Source organism: Lepisosteus oculatus, chromosome 20 (genome assembly GCF_040954835.1).
Source record: "Lepisosteus oculatus isolate fLepOcu1 chromosome 20, fLepOcu1.hap2, whole genome shotgun sequence".
NCBI classification, from domain to species: domain Eukaryota; kingdom Metazoa; phylum Chordata; class Actinopteri; order Semionotiformes; family Lepisosteidae; genus Lepisosteus; species Lepisosteus oculatus.
In genome coordinates this window covers 573,462-598,973 of record NC_090715.1, presented here as the reverse complement: position 1 = coordinate 598,973, position 25,512 = coordinate 573,462, and the positions used below count along the sequence as shown (strand labels likewise).

The window sequence follows — 25,512 nt, the reverse complement described above, 5'->3', positions numbered from 1 at the left end:
TTTGCACTAAAAGCTCTTTATTGAGGAGTAAGAAAACTGAACACAGCTGTCTCTGTTCTAGTTGGCAGCCAAAGTCTGGTCAATGAAGGATCTGAGCTTGGAGACGCGGGCGTAGACTCCGGGCATGGAGGGGGAGCAGGTTCCACTGCCCCAGGACACAATACCCACCAGGGTCCAGGCCCCATCTTTCTGACAGACCAGGGGGCCACCGGAGTCACCCTGGAACAGATACACAGAGTCAGGGACTGATGCCACACACTAAAACTCAGCTAGCAAACATCCTCCCAGTGACATGCAGGAGTTTTTTCTTTGCTAAGATTTCTTTTTATTACTACAGCCATTGCATTAACAACTAACTTTAAGATCTTTACTGTGAATCCAAGGCAGAATATCATTACTGAAATAATGTAGTAGAACCAGGCCAGTAGACCACCATGCAGGTTCAGAAAGTGACCATTAATAATGTAGAAGTCCAGTATTGTGGGAGGCTATGGAGCTGTGCTGTGGGCTGTATGAGAGATGAGGGCTGCAGCTGGAGATGGGGACAGTTACCATGCAGGAGGAGGCTCCATCAGCCCCAGCGCAGATCATGAGGTCGGTGATCTTGGTGCCCCAGTACTGCTTGCACTGCGTGTTGGTCAGGAGGGGCAGGGAAGCCTGCTGCAACAGGGCAGGGGTGTCCGCAGCTGGAACGAGAAGTGGAGTGCTTAGTGCAGGGAGAAGCTGCTCCAGTTGCACACTGCATCACTGTGATGCAGACAGACTGCAAATTTTTGTATTTTAGTGTATAGTGTTTTGTTAAAACCTTCTTTAATTACAGAGAACCGAGCAGAAAATAACCCCCTGGTAATATTAGAAAGAGCAATAACTCCATGCAGTGTCCTAACCCTGCACTGTCCTGCTCTGCTTGTTGAAAAGTACTGTACAGGTCACAGAGTTTTTGCCTGTAGCAGGGTCAGGGGTCCTTGGCAATACAGTGATTACAGATACGCTCAGGTCTGGGGGAGGGCTGAGGTGTGCTGGGGTCTGGAGGTCGAGGCCGATGATGTTACCATTGTGCTTCGTCAGGCCCCAGCCAGTGGTCACACACATCATGCCCCCTGGGAAGTCGTCTGAGGCCTCACTCACACACACGGGAGACACACGGACACCCAGCCTGGCAGAGGTAGCCAGCCTGATCAGAGTGATGTCGTTGTTGATGGTAAAGGGGTTGTACTTGGGGTTCTTGAACACCTGGGACAGACAAAGGAGCAGACCCAGAGCTGGGTAACTGGGGTCACACATTCTGAGTTGCCTTTTTTAAGTGCTGAAGCTCGTCATTCAGAGTGTCAATGGCACAAACTGGCACAGCTTCCATTCATCATTCTTATTCATTCCTTTGTGCAGCATTCATCATTCAAAATCTCACAATTAAAAAATAATTAGCATGCAAAATCTTGTAATAAAAATCACTTTCTTCCCATTAATGACATATTCATATACATAAAATGATATTTAACTGGATTTCTAGAGGCTTGTCCAGAGTGACTAAGGCGTATGGGTACACAGACTTGAAACTCTGTCAGGCACTGATAAGTCAACCCAGAGTGAAACCAGGATGTGATTCAAGAGAAATCTCAGAGGAAGACAGCTTGGGTCTGAAATCAAGTATCATTTTCATATATAGAGAGTTATTGGAACCAGGCACCAGCTGCCTGTTGAAGCAGGTCCCCTGGAATCTGTCTAGAAAGGACAATACAAGATCCTTGAATCCATATCCTCCAGTACCAGCAGTGTAATTAGCAAGATGGGCTACATGTGCTCTGCTGGTTAGAGTAAGAGCTGTCTTGACAGAGCCGTGGTCAGTGAATGGCCCTTCCAGGTCAGCCCAATGCGTCAGCTCTGCTCACCTGGCCAACTCTGATGACCTGGATATCCTCAGCAGGTGATGCGCGATCGTGCTCCCCCAGGACGACGAGGTGGGAGGTCCTGTAGCAGACACATGGATTAATCACAGAGAGTTTCTGCTGTCATGATCACAGGGGTTCACACAGTTATTCACAGATCACAGGGGTTATTGGGTCTGGAATCAATGCTGATGGAAGGGGGTGAGGTGTGGTGATCTATGCAAAAGTACCATGTCAACACAAGGCACAGGGCCTGACATACTCTGTTGTGTACTTTACTGTATTCAAAATGAACAGATAGGACCAACACTGTACCGTACTGGATAGGTACTGTAGAAAAAGAGGGGTTTTAATAGTCTACCAACTGACACAGGTATGAAGCATTTGAAAACAGACCTCAATCAAGTGTGTTTCTTGGTAGAAGAATGGAGCTGTGGTCAGGGCTTCCCAGCCTGTGTGCTCAGACTGGAGACATGCTGCACTGACCCAGGACCTAGGGCCCAGGGTGTGAACTGGTCTGGCCGGTCTCACCTCACTCCGCAGTGGGCTGCTGTCACTACCCAGTCCTGGCTGATCAGAGAGCCACCGCAAAAGTGGAAGCCAGTGGAGTCCTAAAACACCCATTTATATTTACTTAGTTTTGCTTTAATGCATACCGTGAAATTAAAAAAAGGACTAAACTTTCACTTTTTCCATCCTAAAACTCTCATTCTTAGAAGAAATTCAATACAGAAACAACATTCTGGCTGCAGATCATGAGAAAAGTGCAGGAAGGAGGAGTGGAAGAGCTCTTGCCTGCAGAGACACCTGCCAGGGCCAGGAGCCGGGGATGGCCTCCTCGCCATTGACGATCCTGGAGTAGCCGCTCACGACTGGCTGGATGGCTGGGGTCCCGCAGCCTGGGGCGCGAGCGGACAAGGCACAGACGTTACAAGGAAGGAGCAGCATGAAGCATGTTCACCATTTTATTTCTAGATTACAGCACATACTGTAGTTCCATAATAGACGAGAAACCAGAGAATCTGTAATCTGGTCATAACTGATCTTTCTTTACAATAACCAACATCCTTCAGCTATCATTTTTAAAATTAGTGTCATTATACTGAATAGTTCATCTTGGCAACTCGGCCCTCTCGACTGGAAGCCCACCCCAGCAGAGCAGCTCTCTCAGTGGGAGACCCTGGAGACTATCGAGCTCTGACCAGCAGTGCTGGTGTCCGAGGAGAAGCAGCATCACAGTAATACCATCTCTTACCATAGGCAGCGCCGAGGAAGGCCAGGCAGGAGAGGATCCACAAGAAAGCCATGTTTCCAGTTTGTTGTGACCAGTGGACCAGCGCAGGGTTTTATATACACTGATCAGGCAAGGAAATGAGCTTATCTTATCAGCTGTGTTTGAAGAACTTGGTGTTGCAAGGATTCAGGTAACATTTTCACACAGTATTGCCCCAGAGGCCTTGGAAAGAGTCACATTTCCCCTTGATGTTCCCCGAATACATACGTAGATACTGAATTTAATTTCTAGCTGGATATGCCAAAATGTTAAATAAAATGAAAATACATTATGAGTCAGGTTTATGACTTGTATTTATTTGAAAAATGAACATTTATTTTCCCTAATAAATAAATAAGTAAAATTATAGTACAGTAAGTATAGGAAGTAAACTTATTTACTAATAAATACGTAAATAAATCTGTCTTCTGTACACTGCCGAGAAGAAGGATGCCTGGTACATAAGACACTTTAATTTCCACGCAGGGGAGACTGCTCTGTAGCCACTATGTGACCGGGACCCCTGAGCTGTGGGCCTGTGTTGTGGGGTTCTGTAGGCAAAGAACAAGGAGCGCCAGAAAGCTTTGCTGTCATTGCACTGGGTGCCACAGAGTGCTGTCTTCACTATAAACAGTGGCAGGTCTCTTGTGGGCCCAAAATTAGGATCAGGGTTTTAACATCTGTCTCAAGACACATTAGAATACACTCAGCACAGTAGTGAAGCCTGCAGATCCCAGGTTCTTAAGTGGTCGGTTGATGTATCTGAGTTTTGTGCTGCTGGGGTGGTGACAGCTTACTGTGTCTCAAATAAAACCCTGCAGTTCAACACTGTGAGGAGCCCTGACTGCTGGGAGGCTGCAGGTGTCTGTTTGTGAGCACAGCTGTCAGAGCCGCAGCTCCGGAACAGGGCTCTCAGTACTCAGTTTCACAGTTCTCCTCCCCCAGGACACCCCTCAAGCTCTGCTGCAATCATTCAAGATGAAAACGTAGCAAATACAGTATGTAGTTTAAAATATGAAAAAATTTTCAAATACATTGTTTTCACAAAGAAAAAGGAGTCTGGATAAAAATACACTGTAAAATCACTGGATCCTCTTCACAGTGGGCTTCCAGACCTGATGGTTTCAAAGGGGGATGAACTGTCAATGAGGAAAGTCAATGTGCGCCTGTACAGAAAACACCCAGTTACTGTGAAATGTACAGGGCCAAGCTTATGTAATTCAGCGTTTAAATCACAGCAGAACAAATCTTCTGAAGACATCTCTCTGTCACCACTCATAAACTCCTGACAATAAAATTAGGAAGAACAGGGACTCCTTTTAAAATGCAGTTGAAAGGGAATCATTATAAAATATTTTTTTTCTGTGGTCATTTGTACTGTGTTGAAGATTCAGCTGCTCATTTCACTGCAGACGCCCAGGGCGATGGACTTCTGCAGTGAAAGCTGCTTTGTTGGAGGCCAGTTTACTGTGACCTTGTTCTCATGTGAAACGCCTGCATGCTGAAAACTGATAGGAGATAGGTTGGAAAAATTCTCTGAAATTCTCCTCAATTTATAGTTGCAAACAGACTGCTGGCCTTCCCAGGCTATCTCTGTGTTTGTTCAGTGAAGAACTTTACTGCCCTCCAGAGCCTTTCATTTTAGGGGGAACAACATTCAGAGTCTGAATTTTCTTTATGGGAAATATAGGAAAACTAAATTTAAGGTCACTTTCATTCTTTTAGGTTTCTAATACAGAAAACAAGTTCTCAGGCTGCAGCCGCACCGAGTGAATGAGCCGTGAAGGGATAAAGTATTTCCATACTGTACATCTCTCAGATGCCATGTTCAGTTCTGGACCATGTATCCTTCAGTATACATGTCTGCATGGTTTGTTCATGCCTGTGATTGGTGGTCTCTAGGCGCTCTGGAAGGACTGGTGTCTCGTAACTGTCCCTGAGAGTGAAAGTATGAGCTGTTAGCTCTGGAGAGCAAGCTGTCCCTGCACTCATCTGTGTTTCACAAGCACAGGCTTCCAGCTGTTCCTGAGGGGAAACCTGCCATCCTGCTCAGGGGTTTAAGACTGGGCATAGCAGGTGAATTCTGGGTTGAGAATGTATCGCCCGAGCTGCACAGTGGTGATCCTGTACTGACAGGTGCAGTAAGGTCAGGTAGGCTGGGGTTTGTGAAGGACTGAGCTTATAGGACAGTCAAGACAGAAAGTGAGATTGGTCATTTTGCATCTCCTTTATTATGAATCAAATTCAATCTGAAACAAAATATAATTCTAATTATAGTCATAACATTTCTACAGAAGTCTAAAGATATACATGTTATCCTGCTGTTGCCCCGAGGTGGCTGGGATATGTACAGAGGCGGGTGCGGTCACTGGTGGCGCCCGTGCGGGCAGGCCTTGCTGACCCGGCGGCAGTAGCAGATGGCGTTGAAGAACCGGCAGTAGCAGGTGTCGCAGGGGTCACAGCAGGGCAGCTGGTGGCCCAGGCAGGACTCCTGGTGTCGGACACAGCGGCGTGGAGAGCGCACCGCGCGGCTCTGCAGCTCCACAGCTTCGGACACGGCCTGGCCAGAGGAGAGACAGGGCGTCACAGGAAATTCGAAACTCAGAACTGCGCAGCTGCGGAGAGGTGCTCTTCACTCACAGGCACAAAACGAGTAGTGTTCATTCAGGCCATTCTGCCACAGTGCACAGCCCAGTCTGACACTTTAGCTTTGGATTATTATTAGATGGTAAGAATACGGTGGTCTGGTTGAATAGTAGTTAGCTTTTCTGCCTCACAGCACTCTGGACCTGGGTTCAATTCAAATCCTGAGGTACTATCTGTGTGGAGTCTGTATGTTCCCCCTGTGTTTGCATGGTGCATCAGGTGCTCTGATCTCCTCCCACAGTCCGAGGAAATATTTGTTTTGCTTTTCGGAAAACCAGTCCTAGGTGTGCATGTATCTGTGTCTCTGTGCGGCCTGAGATCAACTGGCTTCTTGCACAGGGTGTATAGTGCCTTACACCTGCCTAGCTCCTCCTTACCTTTAACCCTTAATGTATAAAACAGTTAGGAATAACATGGATTATTCAAATTGCTGTCATTAGGAAAAGGAACCATCCAAAAACATATGCACATATTATATTATATAATATATAATATAAATATGTAATATAATATATCAGGTGGGTAGCTGCATCAGCATGCGTAGGCTGCAAAGGAAAAAGTAATAGGTTTATTCCATGCTGAAAAGAGAAGAAAGAAAACAACATTTAGGCCATGGAGCCTTCTTCTCTTTTCAGCATGGAATAAACCTATTACTTGTTCTAATATAATATATCATGTATCATATATAATATGTACATATTATAAGAAGGAGGTAATTATATATATTAAATATTGTTGATTGAACCTGCCATCCCAGTTTCCAGGTGTGAGGTTTACCTGCCCGAGGTGAGTTCATCACCTGGGGGCAGGGGCCCGAGGTTTAATGTCTATTCATCCCTCTGTTGTCAGAAAACTGCTTTTCCTGATGAGGGTCACATCAGGCTGGAGTCTATTACAGGTGTCAGGGAGCAAGATGGGCTTGAAAGCCCATGACTGCTCTTCACTGGCATGGGACACCAGTCCATTGCGAGGCTGAGGCGGAAGGGACAGGTGAGAACAGCCATCAGACCTCACCTGTTTCCTACCTGATCACGGAGAGAGCATGCAAACTCCACACGGACAGACACTAAAGGCCAGAATCAAACACGGGATCCTGGGTATGTGTGACATGAGCCCTATTTTCCATGCATCCTTGCTGGCCAGTTTTATAAATATGCGAACATTAATTTGCTTCAGGCATAAAACATTCCCAACTGTATGCAGGAGTTGCCAGTGACAGTAGGGTGCTGTCAGGGCCTCACCTCCTCATCAAACAGCCCAATGTTCTCCACTAACATCGCCTCCTCAGATTCTGTGGACAGACGCTCAGGGTCCATCTTGGAGAGGGACCTATCACCTGGAAATGACACCATAGTTCAGGCACTGCTATACTGCATATTAATAAATAGGAAAAGAATACTATGACCCTGATATTTACTGTATGTGTTGTACAGCATTGCAGGAGATCATTGTACTACCCCAGGGAAATACAGTAGCAATGCCACTTGGAAGTTCCAGAATGTGCCTATTATTGTGTGAAAAGCCCAAAATATACAAATCTGCGAAAACGTAGAAGTGAAACGTAGAATCTCTTTATGATTTGTAATTACAGTATCTCCACAGCGTAATCCAGAGGCACTCTGCAGTATTGTGCAGTATAGGCAGGGACCACACAGAGTTTATGCATGTATAATTAGCTCTACCAGAAACTTCTCTCATAAAAAAATCTAATTTCAAAGCTCAGATATCAGATTTGAGTCTTTTAGTGTCAATTAACTAATGTTTATCTATTGCTTATTTTTTCAAGAAGAAACTTGATTGTGGATAAAATGTTCAACTTCCAATTACTACACTTAGATACAAGTATCAAGAATGCGTGTAATGATGACTATTAATAAATAGCCTATATAGAGATCTCTGTATTCTTTATAGATCAAGTGACTCTGTACAAAGTGTCTTGTGAACAAGAAAGTCACAACATAGGATTTAACAGATGTGACTAAAATCATTCACAAAAAAACAAAAAACAAAACCCTTGGCTTTGTAAATTCTGGGATTATCAGGAAACATAAAGATGCCAGAACATATTTAGAGAATACAGCGATAGGTTGGGTTTTATAGTTCAGTTTGGAGCAGTTTACATTCGAACCATGCAAGATGTTTAATTTCATTGTCACATAAGAAAGCATCACGCAGTTAGTTTTCCCCAGAATTAAATAATTCACAAGCACCACAGTACGACCCCAGACTGCCACTGCTCCATGTAACCACACCAGCGCGATGAGAGTGGCAGGCTGTGCTTATTCGTTGTTGTGGCCAGGCTGTCTGGGGGGGAGGACTGACCTGTCAGAGACAACGCCCTTGCTGGTCTGGGAAGGCTGGGCCAGGCATGCCTCCCTGTTCCACTGGCAGAGGCACTGTGCTCCTCCACACGGGCACCACCCTGGGCAGTCCCTGCAGCCACCTGGATCCCCAGAAGGACCCACCAGCACAGCAGCAGTGAGCTCCACATGGTGGTGCTGTGACTCCTCACAACAGAAAGCAGCTCCAGTCTCACGCAGGCTTTCAGTGATGGACTAACCCACACCAGTCTGCAAGGAGGACAGGCCTTCTTATTGGGAACCTTAGGCATCTTGAAAGCGGAAGTCATTAAGTTTAATTGTAGCCTTTATAAAAAACTATATGATGGTTTTTTTATGTTCAGTAATATTGCATGAGAACTTAAACATATTTCAAATTCACCCATCCATTTTCTAACCACTTCATCACTTCAGGGTCACAGGGGAGCCAGAGCCTGTCCCAGCAAGCAATGGGTACAAGGTGGGATACACCCTAGATGGGATGCCAGTCTGTCCTAGACACAGCATAAATCAAACAATGCTTAATATTCCACATTTCATTGTAAGTTACATTGCATATGAATAGATGACTTATTAATGTTTAAATTCCAGTGTCCCTCAGAATTCCCACTGTGCCAATGGGAAGCAGCCTGTTAAATCCCTCTACCAAAGGATGATGGGAAGGTTGTGTGTACTCCAACACAGAAAACAAGATGACATGTCAAGTATATTTATTAATATCTAGTTTTGCTGTTAACTTAATTTCACCTGATCTGATGAAGTGTTTAAATTGAACCCAGTACAGCGGATATTGAATAATATGAAAATGACAGCTTGTCTAAAACTGTCTTTCTGCTCGCAGTTTTGGAATTAATGCCAACTCTGCAATAGGAGAACTGAGGAAACGTTCTTCAGCACTGAAAACAGAAAGAGGACCCAGCCTGTTCCTGCAGGTCTGTGTTAGTGTTGCTGCTGATACGAAGTGCAACAGAATGATTCCTGGACAAGGTCAGTGTTTCATCTCAAACTGCTGGTTTCACTGGTCGGTGGTGAAATACACTATTGGTGCACTATTTTCTTCTAAAGTGTACACAAAATAAGAATAAAGTTCCAAACTCAAAACAGTGTTTGAATGTTTTTAAAGCATTTTGGCATACTTAGTTTTATTTTTAATCACTTTATCATTTTCCAGATAGATTTTGATATACAGCAAATATGGATGTCAAAGTGCTAAAGTTGTATGCTGCACAATTTGAAAGGAAAAATCAGTATGTTACCTTATGCTTTTAAGTACAACCAAACAATATGTAATATTAGCAGGTTTTCCATGGTTATTAAATCTATATTTATATAATTCCCTTACAATAATTTAAAGACATTGGGTATATATAGTGCACACGTCATAAACAGGATCTAACAGGACAAGAATAGTACGTCTTTCTTTTACGGTCTTTGGCTTCAACTTCTTTGGAACTCTCCAAAGTATTTCAAAAAAGGTTTGAGAATGGTATTAGAATTGATAGCATGTGAATTAAAGTTATAAAATTCACACACAAATTGCTCTAAATAACTTAATTCCCAAACTGAGATTTTAAACATCACAATCTAAACTAATCCGATGGAAAAATAGCCAACAAGCTTGAATAAACAGTATCAAGACAGCTTCTCTCAGTGAAAAAATTGAAAATATCTGATTGAAAGGATTATCAGATATTTTAAGAAATATTTAAACGTTCAGGCACACAGAGACTCACCTGTTGCCTCTGCAGTATATGTGTTATGGTGGTGGGCACATGGGTGCCTTTTAGAAATCAAGTATGTTTAACAGGAGGATTCAAAATTGATCCTAGATCGCATGGAGCAAGCGATATCCCACAGAGTGCACATCCCACTGCATGCATATCCCACAGCGTGCATTTCTCACAGCGTGCACATCCCACAAGACAAAAATTTCAACTTACCAAACCTGCAGCCCCACTGCCTTGACCGAGTGGGATTCTTCTGACACAGTGACCCTTGGGTTCTGCTTTATACGGGTCTGCAGAAGTGGAAGGCAATGGACACATGATCAGGACCAGTGGGTGGGAGGTGTGGTTTCAATTTTCTTCTATATTGGCTTATCCATTCACATACAACCACAGCTTACATGTCTTCTCCCCAGAGAGACACTGCGTTCACCTGTTTATGTTCTCTAATCAAGAGAAAGGTCAGAAAATTGCTTAGAAAAATAATAAAGCCAAAACTGCACAAACAACTCAATATCCATAAAGAACATTTTGATTAAATTATGTTTAATCTTGTTATGCACTTTGTAGTAGTACGGCTTCTACCATAAATCTGTGTACGAGGTGCATATGGTGACCTACAAGGGCAATGTGATGGTGTGTCAGGATTTCCAGAAATCCTGTGATAATTTACAGGATATAATCCTGACATTTCTGATAATGAATGGATGTATTATAAGCTTGCCTTCATCAATGCTTAAGACAGTCATTTAATGAAGTTCCTTTCCTTACTCCCTTTTTTATAAAAAAAAGTTCAGTTATAAAACCCAAATTGTGAAGAGGACAGATTTCCTACCTGATTAGAGAGTGTTAAGATCGATTCAAGAAATGATTATGACACCCAGACGGAATAATATACATTTGTTTTACATGAAAAGTTTAATTTAAAAAAATGTTTCAGCTTTCATCTTGTGAGTTGCAACTCAGCCTCTTCAAGGTAAATAGAGAAAATGATTTAGAGAATGGTCCCATTGTTGCATTGTAGGTATTTTAAGGTTAGCAAAGGGACTGTGATTCCATGCTCTGTAATTTTCTTTTGAAGTAAAGCAGTAAGGCAGTGCTAGAGGCTTTTCTTGTGCAGTTATTCCTCAATGTTTTTTCTGTCAGAATCCATCTTTAATATGAGGTTGTTTGTTGCTTTGCTCTGGGTCATGGTGCTGTCACATGGCAGTAACTGCTTCTTCAAAACCATAAACAATTCACAATCCCCATGTCTGTGCCACTGACTTGCTTTTCATTCCCAAGCCTCTTTAGATAGACCTTCGCCTGCTGGCATCATTTACAATTTCATTCTAATAATACATATAGCTAAAACTCAATAACACAGTAAAAGTGAGATCAGGAAGAGTCAGGTTGATTTCAAAGAGCTGCAGGCCTTAAGGCAGATGTGGCAGTGCTGTTTTCTCTTGGTGACAGAGGCAAGCAAAGACAACACAGAAGTGTCTCTTCAGTCTTTGTACAGCTCTCTGCCCTTTGTGCTTACTTCCCACTCTGTCCACTCTGTGTCAGCTTCACTCTGTGTCAGAGTGCTTGTGGTAGTGTCCTACTTGTGGGACAGAGCACTGCTCCATCCTCCAAACCTTCTGGGTCACAATGGAAACAGATTTTCTATGCAGTGATACCCTTCTCCAAAGAGACAGGACTTCACTCCTCCTTACTGTGTCAAAGACTTCCCAGAAAAACATTAGAAAAGGAGAAACCTGTCAGGCATGTGTCAGTTATAACACATTAGTACTTAACACACCACGGACACCCCATATAATGTAATAACTGAATAAGCACCTGGTACTTCTTGTCAGCAATAAATAGCTAATAACTAATACACACCCTTCAGATCTCACCAAAAAGGTGAGTATTAAACATGTACAAGGACTTACTCTGTTTTGGTAATAAAGTAAAGGTAATCTTATTGCGCATTTTACCAATTTTCCTAATTTCCCTTAAAAGAACACAACCCCATATATTCTTACATGACAATCAGAATAACAATTTTTTTAAAAGCAGTATTGCCTTGAATGGATCTGCGCTGTGCTCAGATACATGTGAACAAACCTGGGCACTATCAGATTTAGCAGCCCAGTTAACATTTCTTTTAATTTTTTCCATGTATTTTTCACCAGAAGATCATATGTCCTTTACTACCTAATTCAATTTTAAAAGTTAAAAAGAGCTTCAACTGAAAAAGGATGGGACTGAGCTTTTAAGACTTGATGACTCAGTTCTTAGATCCTGCCATACAAACAACAATCTGACTGAATAATTGCTTTTCTGCTGAAGCCTTGATTAGATCGGTCAGCCTATGAAGGACCTATTACAGAAGGAATTTCTTGTTAGATTGTCTTTTGAGTGGGAGCTACATTCATGGTTAACATCTTATTTCCATTGTGTAAAATAGCAGGAGGAACGTATGAAAAACAAATAAAGACATTCTCCATGTATACCTTCTTTTTGAAAGTTTAATATGTGTTTCCTTGTATTGCTTCCCAGTTCAGATGTTAAGATTTATTATGCAGATACACGTTCTCATTTCTGTTGCTGTTGTGTATATTTCTCATGTCACTTCATATGTAGAAAACAAATATCATATGTGTTTCCCATTTAAATTAAATTTTATTGCTAGTTTATTTTTAACGGTCAGTGTTTGTCAGCTTCTCTTTCATCTGGAGGAAAATATTTCAGCTCTTCTTTTGTAGTTCTGTGTTCCTCAGACACTGCTTACGTAAGAACAGAAGGTTGAAAATGAGAGGTGCCATTCAGCTCATCTTGCATATTTGGTGTTTCAATAGCTAATTGATCTGAGGATCTGAATCAACTCATAGTAATCAAAGTATCTACAGTATTATATCAACATGGTTGATTGTTTGTGCCAAAATCCCACAACCTTTTGTGTAAACAAATGCTGCCTGGTTTTGACTTTGTCAGCACCAGTTGTCCTGATGTGCTAATTGCATTTGAGCAGTTGTAGATCAGTGTAGGATTACATTAACTCGTTTATTGTAATATCCTCTTTAAACACCTGACTTAGAACAGCCCTCAAGCATTTCAATTCGACTTGTGAAACAAATGGGACATTCTGGAAGTCTCCCCATAGTCCGACTACACCAGAACAAACTGCCTTAGGAACAAGGTGCAAAGGAACTGAAAATGTTGCTTTGGTATGGTGCTGTGTGCTTTCACAGGGAATACACTGTCAGGCAGAATATACTTTCACCGGGTGTATGTTTTCAGAGATTGTTCTGGAGTATCATGATCTGGTCCTTTGTATCTGAACCAATGTAAGAGGATACGATAAGATGAGATCACTTTTTTAGCCATATACATTTTCTTGTATTAGGAATTTGTCTTTTCGCATACCCCAACTTGCTCTCCATGAAACACACAGCCAGGGAGAGAAGCTGGGGGTCAGAGCGCAGGGTCATTTATACAGCACCCCTGGAGCAGTTGGGGTTAAGGGCCTTGCTCAGGGGCCCAACTGAGTAGGATTCCTCTGCCGGCCGCGGGATACGAACCTTCCAGCCACAGGTGCAGATCCTGAGCCACAGAGCCACCGCAAGGCCCCTTTTCTTTTTTTTTTATGTAATCAAATATTTAACTTTTTATTACTAAGGAAATGTTATATATCCTATGTGTTATTTTACTTATAATTTGTTATCATGTAAAGATACTGAAATGTTTTTATTATACCATTTAAATGTATTTTATAAAATTGTTCATTTTTATTATTGATTATGTAATAAAGGTCATATCTGGTGCATAACATTGATGTATAACATTGTGTTTCTGGAAAGAAGCCATCATTGAAGTAGGAGTGCATGTTATAATAAAGACCTCATATTTAAGAGATCACTTTATTAGCCATATACAATTTCTTGCATTAGGAATTCATCTTTTTGCATACCCCAACTTGCTCTCCATGAGACACACAGACAGGTAGAGAAGCTGGGGGTCAGAGCACAGTGTCAACCATTGTACAGCACCCCTGGAGCAGCTGGGGTTCAGGGCCTTGTTCAGGGGCCCAACAGAGTCAGATTCCTCTGCCAGCCATAGGATCTGAACCAGCAATCTTCCAGCAACAGGTGCAGATCCTTAGCCACAGAGCCACACAGAGCCTGTTATACACAAGGGCCTTTAGAAAAAGACAACCTGTTCAAAATAAGCCATAGAAAATTCCCAGAATAGCTTTCTTTATAGTGGCAAAATTAACAAAGAAAAACAGCAGCCAGCAGAGGTAGTGTGTGATCCTAAATGTAAAAATAAGCCACCTGCATGTTCAATTTACTGCTCATTTGAAGTAATGGAACATTTTAAACAGCCTGTGATTAAAAACCCATTTTATCTGAATAAAGGTAATATTAAATTATTTTGCTAATGTGCTGCTTAGAGAAGGCAGAAATCAGGGAATATTGCAAGTGATGAGTACTGATATACCTCTGAAAGAGGCCACATCTCAATATTACTGTGGTTGTTTTGTATAAAGGAAATTACCGCTTCACAGAACACCAGACTGAAAAAAATGTCACAGTAATTTGTAACATTTTTCAAAGCAAGTAAATGACAGGATGTTTTTTGCTTTTTCTGATGATACTTTTAAGAGAAATATTCCAGCTGTAGTTAAAACAAATCTGCAATAAAAGATGTTTTTGATTAATTGCAGTGGTGTGAGCAAGGGATGTGTGGAAGGGAAAGTGAGAAAGTGAGGGCTGGGGAGGTTATATGGGTACACTAGGCTAGGCAGTCCCATACACAAGAACACAAGTACAATGACACTCACAGTGCATGCAGGGGGCTTCATTGCAGATTTTTAGCACAGTCTTATAGCACAGTACAAAAAGTACAAAAGTAATTGAAACCCCTCACTCTATTCACAGCCGTTCTATACTAATCACATGATACTATCACCAATAATATATCATATAATTTCCACACCTCCTCCCTCCTCATCCAACTTCTCTGGTTCCCGTCTCTCCAGCTTCTCTCTTCTTGACTCAGCATCCCTAAACAAACTAGTTACGCGCATGAAACCCACCACATCTATTTTAGATCCCATTCCCACCACTTTATTCCAGTCCTGTTTCTCTTCTCTCTGTCCCATTGTCCTCAATATAATACATGAATCCTTGAGCACCGGCATTGTACCAACGGTCCTCAAAACTGCTGCTATTACCCCAGTGCCAAAGAAGCCTAACATGGCTCTCGACAATCTTAACAACTTTCGCCCCATCTCCAACTTACCCTTTCTCTCTTAAATTCTAGAACGTGCTGTCACACTTCAGTTATATAACCACCTCATGACAAACAACCTTTTCGAACCCCTCCAATCTGGCTTCCGTCAACTTCACAGCACAGAAACCGCCCTAGTCAAAGTCACCAACGATCTCCTAATAGCTTCTGATTCTGGTTCTCTTTCCATACTCATCCTTCTTGATCTCAGTGCTGCCTTTGACACTGTTGACCATAACATCTTGCTTTCTCGTCTCGAGACTGTGTTTGGAGTCTCTGACACTGCCCTCAAATGGTTTAAGTCTTACCTCACTGATCGCTGTCACTTTGTCTCTCTCAATGGGTACAGGTCTGAAATTGGTCTTGTCAAGTCTGGTGTCCCTCAGGGCTCAATACTGGGCCCCTTGCTCTTCAGCATTTACATGTTCCCACTTGGTCAGCTTTTAAGATCACATGGCCTCAGCTTTCATTTTTACGCTGACGATACTCAAATATACATCCATACCAAACCCGACACTGATGTGGCTGTCTCTATTCTATCTAATTGCATCTCTGACATAAAAATTTGGATGACTCAAAACTTCCTTCATCTTAACTGTGACAAGACTGAAGTCATGCTTATTGGTACCCCCCATCAACTTCGTAAAGCCAGTCCTGTAACCCTGTCTGTAGATGGCTCTGTACTTGAGCTCCAATCAAAATTGAAAAACCTTGGGGTTATATTCGATTCTGGCTTAACATTCGACCCACATGTACAGCATACTGTCAAAACATCTTTTTTTCACCTTAGAAATATCGCAAGACTACGCCCTATGCTATCATTAACTGTGGCTGAAAAGCTGATCAACATATTTGTATTCTCTCGAATTGACTACTGCAATGCTCTGCTCCCTGGGGTATTTAAATCTACTCTGAACAAGCTGCAGTATGTCCAAAATTCAGCAGCCAGAATCCTGACCAGATCTAGTGCAAGTGTTCACATTACTCCTATCCTGGAGTCCTTGCACTGGCTTCCGGTCAAATTCCACGTAGACTTTAAAATCCTCATGCTCACCTACAAGGCTTTACATGGCTTGGCACCTCAATACCTGTCTGAACTTTTATCGCCCTACTCCCCACCTCGCAACCTCCGCTCTTCAAATTCTGCCCTCCTTACTGTCCCCCAAGCCCGTCTACATTGTATGGGCGACAGGGCCTTCTCCTGCTATGCCCCCAAGCTCTGGAACTCCTTGCCCAAGGATATTAGAGAGTCACCTTCTCTAAACTCCTTCAAATCCAGACTCAAAACCCTCCTTTTCAGAAAAGCCTTTACTTAACTGGTTCCATTCTTCACCCCTCTGCTCTTCTTAATACCATCTTCCACGGTCTCCTCTATTGTTATTGTTGTATTGTTGTAATTATAATTGTGTCCTGTCTTGTGAAATTTTCTTATTTATTGTTGTAGTCTTCTTATTTATTGTTATTGTCATCCTGTAAAGCGCTTTGAGAAGCCACCTTTAAAGGCGCTATATAAAATAAAGTTTATTATTATTATTATTATACTGTATATTTTAACTAACCGGTTATTACCTGGAGTGTAGTATGTATTTACAAAGGAACAAGTAATAGGTTTATTCTATGTTGAAAAGAGAAGAAAGAAAACACAACGTTTTGGCCGTGGAGCCTCAGGTGAGCTCAACGTTGTGTTTTCTTTCTTCTCTTTTAAGCATGGAATAAGCCTATTACTTGTTCCTATGCTACCCACGTGTAGTTACACTGCATGGAAGCCCTAGTGGCGAATCTGTGGAATTGCAGCCCTTTCCTTGGAGGGACAGCCCCAGGATGCAAACGTGTACAAACAGCTCAAGTGGTGCTGTTCTGCAGAAATAAAGACTTTACTCGAGAGAATGGGAGTTTACAGTCCTGTTCCTGAAAGGAGGTACTCTTCACATCCTGCTTTGCCATCCCCTTGAAGAGACTTTAAAACTCAGCTCTGCTGTGTCTGTTGTCAGAGTTTGAGCCTTTGCAGGGAGAGCATCGCTGCTGTGCACCTCTGTTTAAATGTTCCTCCATGCTACTAGCCCCAGTGTTTTTACTCTACTTTTCACTGTATCTAGAGCTAAGCTAAGTTCTCTTTAACATCCTGAGAACCCACTAATATCTCACATTTGTTGGCATAATAATTATAAGGGAACAAGTAACAGGTTTATTCCATGCTGAAAAGAGAAGAAAGAAAACACAAAGTTTCGGCCGTGGAGCCTTCTTCAGGTGTTAAGAAGGCCACCTGAAGCCACCTGAAGAACGCTTCACGGCCGAAACATTGTGTTTTCTTTCTTCTCTTTTCAGCATGGAATAAACCTATTACTTGTTCCTTTGCAGCCTACGCATGCTGGCGCAGCTACCTACCTGAACTACTATAATAATTATAAGCAGATGATATAATTATAAAGAATCTGCTGATCTTTGCAGGTGTTTAGTAAAACACTGGCATTAATGTGAAAGGTCATTTCTGATACCCACCACTTTCAAGTAATCTTATATTGATGACATAACATTATTAAAGAACTAAAGTGCCTACAATCAGGATTGTGTCTCACATTGCTCTGCTCTATTTCAAACGCTTTCTATTGTCTTCAGACATTTTAATAACATTTAAAGACATTTTATTTTTAGAAACATAACCTTCAATTTAAAAAAGTTACATAGCACAGTGTATCTGCCCGGCTACAGTTGATACTAGTTATTAAACATTAAGCATGTCTAATCTACGTAGATAGGTGCTAACGAACATAAAATATCAACAGCAGATATAAAACACATAGAAATTAAAAGATACCACAAATGAGCTCAAACTAGATACTGTAGAATATCCCAACCCGCTGGATACTGTATTTATACTCACACTGACGTCATCTGCAGCAGGCGGCCCATCACATGATCGGACAAGTCACGTGCCTTCACTTCCTGCTGCCACAGCCGGGACTCTGAGCGCTGGAGCTGGAGGGGTTTTTTCTCATCCGACTATATCATTTATTCTAACAAAGAACAGCAGGCAACAATGTCCAGCTTTCCGGAGCTGTACTTTAACGTGGATAATGGCTACCTGGAAGGACTGGTGCGCGGCTTTAAGGCTGGGATCCTGTCACAGGGCGACTATTTGAACCTGGTGCAGTGCGAGACGCTGGAGGGTAAGTGGATGGCCTGCGACTCGTCATGTTTCAGGATTTTAAATTGCTGCAGAAATATAAGATACGCCGCCTTTTTGTACGTTCTGTCGGTACTTTCCTGGGCGAGGGAGGTGGGTGGCGAGGTTGTGAGTTACAAGATGCCCGTCTGCTGTTGGGGCCTTGAGTTTGTTGACAGCTGGGACTCGCTGTCGATTCAGAGATACAGACTGGCCGCACAGACCGGGAGACACCCGTCCGCGCTCGTATTCCTCGGGCCTTGGGCCCTGTGCCGGGGAGACGAGCCCGGGCGAGCCGCCCACCGTGCACTGGCGGAGCCCTGAGCCGACTCCTCAGCTGCAGGGGCGAGTCTAGCCGGTCGATTTAGCATCAGGGTCATGTGCCGAGTTAGAGGCTTGCGGTAGTTTTTTTAGGTACAGAAACAAACTAGTTGTTTCGAGTTGAGAGGTGGGTTTTCTTTTGGGACACTTTTACATTGTTAAAATAACAAACAAAGCGTTTGGTGTATTTTGTTTTCATGTAAGCAGAAGTAACGAGCGCAGCTGACGGAGGTGCCACCTGCCCCCTGTGAGAGCAGCAGTAAAATAATTCACACCCGCATACTCAAGGCAAACGCTTTGCTTTGCCGAGAAAACCGCTATCTTGGACGACAGAGTGAAATGTGTGTTTTTCAATTTGGTATGATACTGAGCACTGACCGCCTAGGTGTTAATTGAGTTTCTTTGAGACCAGTGACACTGATTGATGTGCCAGTCATGACAGGCCTGTTGCAATTACTGCTTTTGTAAACTAATCTGCCAGAACAGATTTTGTGCCAATGTTAATAAACACAATATCCTGCAAATTGATTTTGTTTAGTGGTGTATCAGTGCCCTAGGTGCTCTTTACTGTATCTTCCAGCTCAAGCTCTCTTTGTAGCGACCTCCCCTCAACCACACACAGTATTTAGGATTTGTGTACCAACAAAGAAATGTGTTGACACAGCAACATTCCTGGGTTGTGGTGGAAAACAGGCAGTTGCTGAAACACATTTTGCTGTAAAATTTCCAGCCTTGGGCTTTCTGTTCTGCTTTCTCAGGAGGGGCTGTTACGCCACTCAAAAGTGGGGCATGTGAGCCAAGAGAGTGTGGTGCAGTGGTTGGGCTTTGAGGGCTCAGGTGCCTGATGTATGTGCTCGCCATCTTTAACAGACCTGAAGCTGCACCTTCAGAGCACGGACTATGGGAACTTCTTGGCGAACGAGGCCTCCCCCCTCACTGTCTCTGTCATCGACGACAAGCTGAAGGAGAAAATGGTTGTGGAGTTTCGCCACATGAGGAACCAGTCCTACGAGCCACTGGCCAGCTTCATGGACTTCATCACGTAAGTGGGCACTGCAGACGAGAGATTACAGTACAGGCGGCAAAGCGGAACAGGAAGGAAAAGATAAAGCTCATAAGATTTCTAAAACAAAAAAATACAGAAAGGAAAATACAGCAGTTGTTGAGGACATGGGCTATCCCCAGTGATTTTATTGACCTTAATTTTTCACTAATTCTGGGCTTCTCTGCTGTTACTCTCGACAAGCCAGGCCCAGACTGTTCGCTGGCAGTGACTGGTCTCTCTGCTGTGTTGTTTGTAGGTACAGCTACATGATTGACAATGTGATCCTCCTGATAACGGGCACCCTGCACCAGCGTTCCATCTCTGAGCTGGTGCCCAAATGTCATCCCTTAGGCAGCTTTGAGCAGATGGAGGCAGTGAACATTGCTCAAACCCCTGCTGAGCTCTACAACGCTATCCTGGTGGACACACCTCTGGGTGAGCAGCTCCTTACAGTGTGCAAAGCGTAGGACTGGTGAATAGTGAATCAGATCAGCGCTTTAACATTTTCATCTCATAACAGTCACAGGTGCCCAACCATTACAACTAGGATTCTCCCTACAAGTGTAAATTTTAACACAAATGTTTTAGTCTAAGAAAAGGGATCTCTTTCTCAATTAAAAAACATAAATAAAATAATTTTTAGGTTTCCATAATATGTTAATAGTCACTTTGTTCATTTTAAGTACATTCATACTTTTAATGATAAACTTTAACATGCCATCCTCACAAGTCCTTTAAATGTTCTGTCTTTCAGCTGCCTTCTTCCAGGACTGTATATCTGAGCAAGACCTGGATGAAATGAACATTGAAATTATCAGGAACACTCTTTATAAGGTGAGGTTGCCCGCAGACAGGAGGAGCAGCAGTTTTTGTTTTCTCTCCAGTGTGGAATCTGTAAAGAGTCTCCACATCTTCCTCTTCTGGCTGATGGCTGACATTCAGCTGAATACCCACCCAGTTTTCAGGATTTAGGGTGTGCTGATACAGACTTTTTAGTACGTAGTACTGGGTAGAACCCAGTCTATAATGGTGAGCATGCCATGGCTACCCAAGGACAAATAGTAACCTACAAGAGAAACAGAAAACAGTTGTGCAATGGGTCACAACCCACAATGAGTTAATAGCTAATGGTCGACAGCTGCCAATCCCTTCACTGGCCACACAGTTCAAGATTGTGGAAACAGGAAGTTCCCCAGTGCAAAAGGTACAGAAATCACCCATGCAGGCATCTGTGCCATGAATAATTACCTTCATGTGGGTAAACTTTTTTTCTTGATTATTGTAAAAAAACAAATGTTAAGTGTGATGGTTTGGTGTTCTGTTTTTTCAGTGCTTTCCCTGCCTTTAATTTCTTAGGCTTACCTGGAGTCTTTTTACAAGTTCTGCTCAACCCTGGGCGGCACTACAGCAGACACCATGTGTCCTATCCTTGAGGTGAGCTAATGCAGGTCATCTCATCATGCTGCACTATCTCCTACAGCTTTAAATTCTATCTCTGTATCCTTTTAGGAAACTACTTCCAAATCAACTAGAACAGATCTTTTAGTCTCTATTAAATGGCTGTAGTTGAAAGTAGGCCCACTGTAGCAAAGCTGACTGTGTGTGTCCATCTGCAGTTTGAAGCCGACAGAAGAGCTTTCATCATCACCATTAACTCCTTTGGGACGGAGCTGTCAAAGGAGGACAGGGCCAAACTGTTTCCTCATTGTGGGAAGCTGTACCCGGAGGGACTGGCCCAGCTGGCCCGGGCTGATGACTATGAGCAGGTCAAGGCAGTGGCAGACTACTACCCTGTGAGTGTACTGAGGTTGACCTGGGTGTGAAGGTGGGGCTGGGTGTCCTGGTAGGCACTGCTGGCTGCTCAGTGTGACGCTGTGATGATGGTGATGTGTAGCACTATGGTGAACCAGATGGGCTGCTTCTATTTTCTATGCTGTTATACACTGTAATCTTGCTTAACGTCCTCACTTGAGTTTTTGGCTGAACCAGTGAAGGCCTGGTGGACTAATCCGCCAATCTATCAATATACTACTGAATAGGCAAAATTCTGCTAAGTATGTTGTCAGCAATTATAAATAATCCTGTGTGGAATAGAAAATCTATTGTCAAATAATTGTTAAAGATCGATGATGACAAATAATGAAGCAATAATTGTACTGCTTACAGTCCACCTAATACAACTATTAGTGTAAAGACAAATGGCAATGTGGAATCTCCCGATAAATTAATAATTTGCCCTTTTAAATGATGAATCATTGCTTGACTGGCAACAATGCATACGTTTTTTTATACTGCTTTCACCAGTTTCAACAGCTATGTGAGCGAAGCAGACTGAAGAGTTGTAGCTGGATGAAAACAATGTGTTCTATGTCTATTGCAGGAATATAAACTTCTTTTTGAAGGGGCTGGGAGTAACCCTGGAGATAAAACTCTTGAAGACAGATTCTTTGAGCACGAGGTGAGGAACGTGAAAGCTCTAGGGAGATTCTGGATGGGGGTTATCCTTAACACATTTGTTTGTCTGCTTTACTGCCACATGCTTCATTATGAAAACAAGTATAGCAGTAGTAATGCCAAGAAAGATCAAGGCAGGACATTGCTGTTAGCTACGCTGTTTACATATTGTATGCTGGAGAGGCGTATTACAGATCCCTTTAACAGGCCAATTCTAAGTTTCTACAGAGGGTATTGCAACATAATTTACAAAAAAAATGGATTGTGAAATCCAAACTTGAGCTTTCTTTTAAGGAGCTCTATGATGGTTTGGCTTTTGAGTTAGTATTTTATTTTCTTTGGTTGGTTTGTTGCACATCTTGAGCAATTAAAATGTATGGAACTGTACTTGAGAAGTTATGAACATTTGACCTAAATGTTGAAAAGTGGTTTTGTCCGCATGTGGATCACATTCTGTATTGTTTTCAGGTAAAGCTGAACAAGTTGGCTTTTCTGAACCAGTTCCACTTCAGTGTGTTTTATGCCTATGTGAAGCTGAAAGAGCAGGAGTGCAGAAACATCGTGTGGATCGCCGAGTGCATTGCTCAGAGACACAGAGCCAAGATCGACAACTACATCCCCATATTCTAAAGCAAGCTCTGCAGAGTTCTGCACTGGCAGGTTGTATGTGATGGTCTATCACTTTGTATGATCATTTCAAAAATTATAAAAACCATACAAGGAAAATTATATTGTACTGTTATACGAAGTGTCTCATCTCTTTTTTTTTAAATTGGCTAGTTTAGTTATTTAATTGGTATTGTTTCTAGCTGGATTTTAAGAAATAAAGGCGCCAAATGGAAATTAAGCCTGGTTCTGTCTAGCTAGCATCAGGTTATTCCTAGCAAAAAAATTGGATTTGTCTTTATTTTACATGTATTCCTGGGATCTGGCTACAGAAAGCATGGTTCATTATGCAATGTCATCATCACCTGACCTGCAGTTTCCTGAAGAGTTTCATGCTCCTAGTACGTTCTCACCCATGTAAAAGGTGATGTTCACAGAAACACTGTGTTCTTAATTGTTACAGCTTGAAAACAGTTGTTCTTAATGTGAAAGTCTTGTGATTCCCTTGATTCTTTCAGAATTGCTGCTCATTTGGTTCAAACTGTAATAACCCTCTGGGTCAGTGAGAACCATTTTACCTGATGGGTTTTTATTGTGAAACACGACAGATTTGTTATTGAGGGTTTAAGTACAATACAATGTACAAGTTCAGTTTATTTTAATTCCTTCATTGTTACCATTAAATTGCCCTCTAAGGATCTAGTTGTACAAATTGAGTTGGTGTTTTTTGTAATCGTTTTCCTTTAATACTTTAGATTTTGCCCAATTTTTCCAGTTTTTTTTTGTTGCTGCTGTTTGTTTTCTGTTCACTGATCTGTCAGTTAAGCTGAAACGTGTCCTACTGCCTTTAGAAAAGGCCTCTGATGGGACATAGTCAGTCTGATAATCTTCACAGCCTAAGACACACAAACGAGTGATGCAGACTGGTTTCTTGCTTCGCTGAAGCTGGACATTCCCTTATTCTCAACACTTTCACAAGCCCCAGAACTGCATGCTGACCAGAGGACCAAATGGTTTGTATGACTCGTCCGGGACTGAAATACTTGTTACTGGCCCTAGATTTCTTGCCATATTCATTCTGATAGTAGTACACAGTGATGGGTATCTCAGACCCAGAAGTGCATCACCAGAACTCACACAGTACAGAATACAGACTGGAAGAGCCCTTAGTAACAATCTCAGCCGCAGGGGCACCTGGAGAACTGCAGTGGCTTCTGTTCCAAAGCAGAACTTCAGTTTTAGTGTTACTTACAGTATGCGTGTTTGAGAAACTTATAACATTCCACTGTCAGGTGTTATTTCAGTTGTTTGTATGGATGTAGAATTTTGTTTTTCACTGAATTTTGTTGTGGACATCCAGGTGTTGTTCCCTTTATTGTTTCAAGCAAGCAGTGTTCCTTATAGGGTTCTGTTTCTTATCACCTCTTTCAGCATGTTGCATGTAATGTATAGACCCCATATTTGAGTAGTCAGAATTGTGTTTCTAAAAGGAATATTCTCCGTCATGAGTGCTCAGTTAAAATATCTGGGTGTGCTGTTTGATTTTCACCGTGATCCGGATTGCCAATCTCTGTGAAAGCATTAAAACTGAAAGATAAAAAGCTTTTGTGGCAAATGTGTCAATGAGGGCGTCAGTGTAGATTAAAGTTTAAAAAATATGACAGAAGAAAACTTTGAGTAAGACACATTAAAAATAAGTTATGAAGCCAACTCCTTCTGCAGGGCTCCACTTTCTCCAGATTTATTGAAACAATGTTGTAATTATAGACTGTTTTATACTGTACTGTAATGGTTTGGGCATCATAACAAACGTGCATAAACTTGGGGTTCACAACCATATTTGTTTTCCTTGTTATTTGGGGTTATGTGGTGGAGGTTTGATGTTGTTTTGCCATGAATAGTACAAAGATGGAATGTGGCTTAGATGGAATAATCACTTTTTTAGTTATGGGTGTACTGTGGTTGGAGAGACTCATGGGGTTCTGTCTGCTAGCTGTGTCGGTTCTGTCTAGAAGCAGCTTGGTTGAGCTGTGCTCCTTCCCCTCTTATAGATGTAGACTTTCTTGGAAAGTATACGGTAGCAGCAGAATTTAAATTATTGTAATGGAATTGATCAAATGAAGTTGTATTATGTGGAAGAAAATATTTAACATTTAAAATAATATGTATAGTTTATGAAAAAAATGCCTGACTCTTTGTAAAGCTTCATTGTGCTGTATATATTTGTGTGGCTGACTGCCATCTGGGATTCAAGATGTGCTCCTAATCTGGTTTCCTGTTGTGTGCATATTGTGTTTATCTTCAGTGTGACAATAAACACCTACCCTCAATTACATGGTGCAGAGTTTATTTTTTGTGGACATATGTTTAGAAATGGAGCTTAGAAACAACACATCTAAAGACGATTTGAAAAAAAAAATCCAAATTATAGTACCTTAAAATTCCTTGCACTTGGTATTTTGTGTAATTATTTGTACTCCGTAATCAGAGTGTTTTGGATTAATTTAGAATTTGATTTAATTGTGTTTTTGGTCACTTAGCATTTTATTGAACTTGCTGAAAAATTGAGTTAATGTACTTTTTATGTAACACCACTGTTGCCACCTTCTCAACTGATTATGTCAGATCTTGCCAATTAAGCAGGGTTGGGCTGGTCAGTACTGGGAGAGATGACCTTTGAAGAAAACTGGGTCACTGCTGTCAGTGATGTTGGTGAACCAGTAGGTGATGCTCCTCCTTCTGCAAGAATTTTCCAAGAATTGCCCCAGTATGGTGACTGGTACCACTGTTGTAGCA

The 25,512-nt window shown here is 42.1% G+C and overlaps 3 protein-coding genes across 4 annotated transcripts; 1 reads left to right on the top strand and 2 right to left on the bottom strand.

Annotated features, from left to right (window-relative positions):
- LOC102693259 (chymotrypsinogen 2-like) lies at window positions 1–3,203 on the bottom strand. Its single transcript, XM_006641431.3, has 7 exons — window positions 3,142–3,203; window positions 2,682–2,785; window positions 2,418–2,497; window positions 1,890–1,968; window positions 1,053–1,233; window positions 553–686; window positions 1–219 (listed from the first exon to the last, which is right to left on the bottom strand). The coding sequence occupies exons 1-7, from the start codon at window positions 3,191–3,193 to the stop codon at window positions 58–60; spliced, it is 792 nt and encodes a 263-aa protein (XP_006641494.1). The 5' UTR covers window positions 3,194–3,203; the 3' UTR covers window positions 1–57.
- Window positions 3,204–5,371: 2,168 nt separating this feature from the next.
- Window positions 5,372–18,151, bottom strand: agrp (agouti related neuropeptide). 2 transcript variants are annotated; one of them, XM_006641519.3, is made up of 5 exons: window positions 18,009–18,151; window positions 10,085–10,161; window positions 8,128–8,375; window positions 7,047–7,141; window positions 5,372–5,719 (listed from the first exon to the last, which is right to left on the bottom strand). In XM_006641519.3, the coding sequence occupies exons 3-5, from the start codon at window positions 8,294–8,296 to the stop codon at window positions 5,525–5,527; spliced, it is 459 nt and encodes a 152-aa protein (XP_006641582.2). In that variant the 5' UTR covers window positions 8,297–8,375; window positions 10,085–10,161; window positions 18,009–18,151; the 3' UTR covers window positions 5,372–5,524. The 2 variants fall into 2 exon arrangements, with proteins under 2 accessions (XP_006641582.2, XP_069037339.1); XM_069181238.1 differs by lacking the exon at window positions 18,009–18,151 and having other exon boundaries at window positions 8,128–8,416; window positions 10,085–10,142.
- Window positions 18,152–18,164: 13 nt separating this feature from the next.
- On the top strand, window positions 18,165–25,046 carry atp6v0d1 (ATPase H+ transporting V0 subunit d1). The gene is made up of 8 exons (XM_006641432.3): window positions 18,165–18,294; window positions 19,482–19,653; window positions 19,913–20,091; window positions 20,411–20,490; window positions 21,013–21,090; window positions 21,273–21,449; window positions 22,037–22,114; window positions 22,579–25,046. Exons 1-8 carry the CDS (start codon window positions 18,165–18,167, stop codon window positions 22,738–22,740), a joined length of 1,056 nt encoding a protein of 351 aa, XP_006641495.1. The 3' UTR covers window positions 22,741–25,046.
- The last annotated feature ends 466 nt before the right edge of the window (window positions 25,047–25,512 follow it).

What these genes read in the sequence shown, in the direction of transcription:
- LOC102693259 (XM_006641431.3), bottom strand. Translation starts at nt 3,193, where the DNA reads ATGGCTTTCTTGTGGATCCTCTCCTGCCTGGCCTTCCTCGGCGCTGCC. An exon ending in CCTGGCAGGTGTCTCTGCAG is followed by an intron (nt 2,498 to 2,681) that starts GCAAGAGCTCTT and finishes TGGGTGTTTTAG; the next exon opens with GACTCCACTGGCTTCCACTT. An exon ending in ATGGAGCCTCCTCCTGCATG is followed by an intron (nt 220 to 552) that starts GTAACTGTCCCC and finishes TATCTGTTCCAG; the next exon opens with GGTGACTCCGGTGGCCCCCT.
- agrp (XM_069181238.1), bottom strand. Translation starts at nt 8,416, where the DNA reads ATGCCTAAGGTTCCCAATAAGAAGGCCTGTCCTCCTTGCAGACTGGTG. An exon ending in AAGGGCGTTGTCTCTGACAG is followed by an intron (nt 7,142 to 8,127) that starts GTCAGTCCTCCC and finishes TGTCATTTCCAG; the next exon opens with GTGATAGGTCCCTCTCCAAG. An exon ending in TTGGGCTGTTTGATGAGGAG is followed by an intron (nt 5,720 to 7,046) that starts GTGAGGCCCTGA and finishes TCCTCTGGCCAG; the next exon opens with GCCGTGTCCGAAGCTGTGGA.
- atp6v0d1 (XM_006641432.3), top strand. Translation starts at nt 18,165, where the DNA reads ATGTCCAGCTTTCCGGAGCTGTACTTTAACGTGGATAATGGCTACCTG. An exon ending in GCAGTGCGAGACGCTGGAGG is followed by an intron (nt 18,295 to 19,481) that starts GTAAGTGGATGG and finishes CATCTTTAACAG; the next exon opens with ACCTGAAGCTGCACCTTCAG. An exon ending in CCTGGTGGACACACCTCTGG is followed by an intron (nt 20,092 to 20,410) that starts GTGAGCAGCTCC and finishes TCTGTCTTTCAG; the next exon opens with CTGCCTTCTTCCAGGACTGT.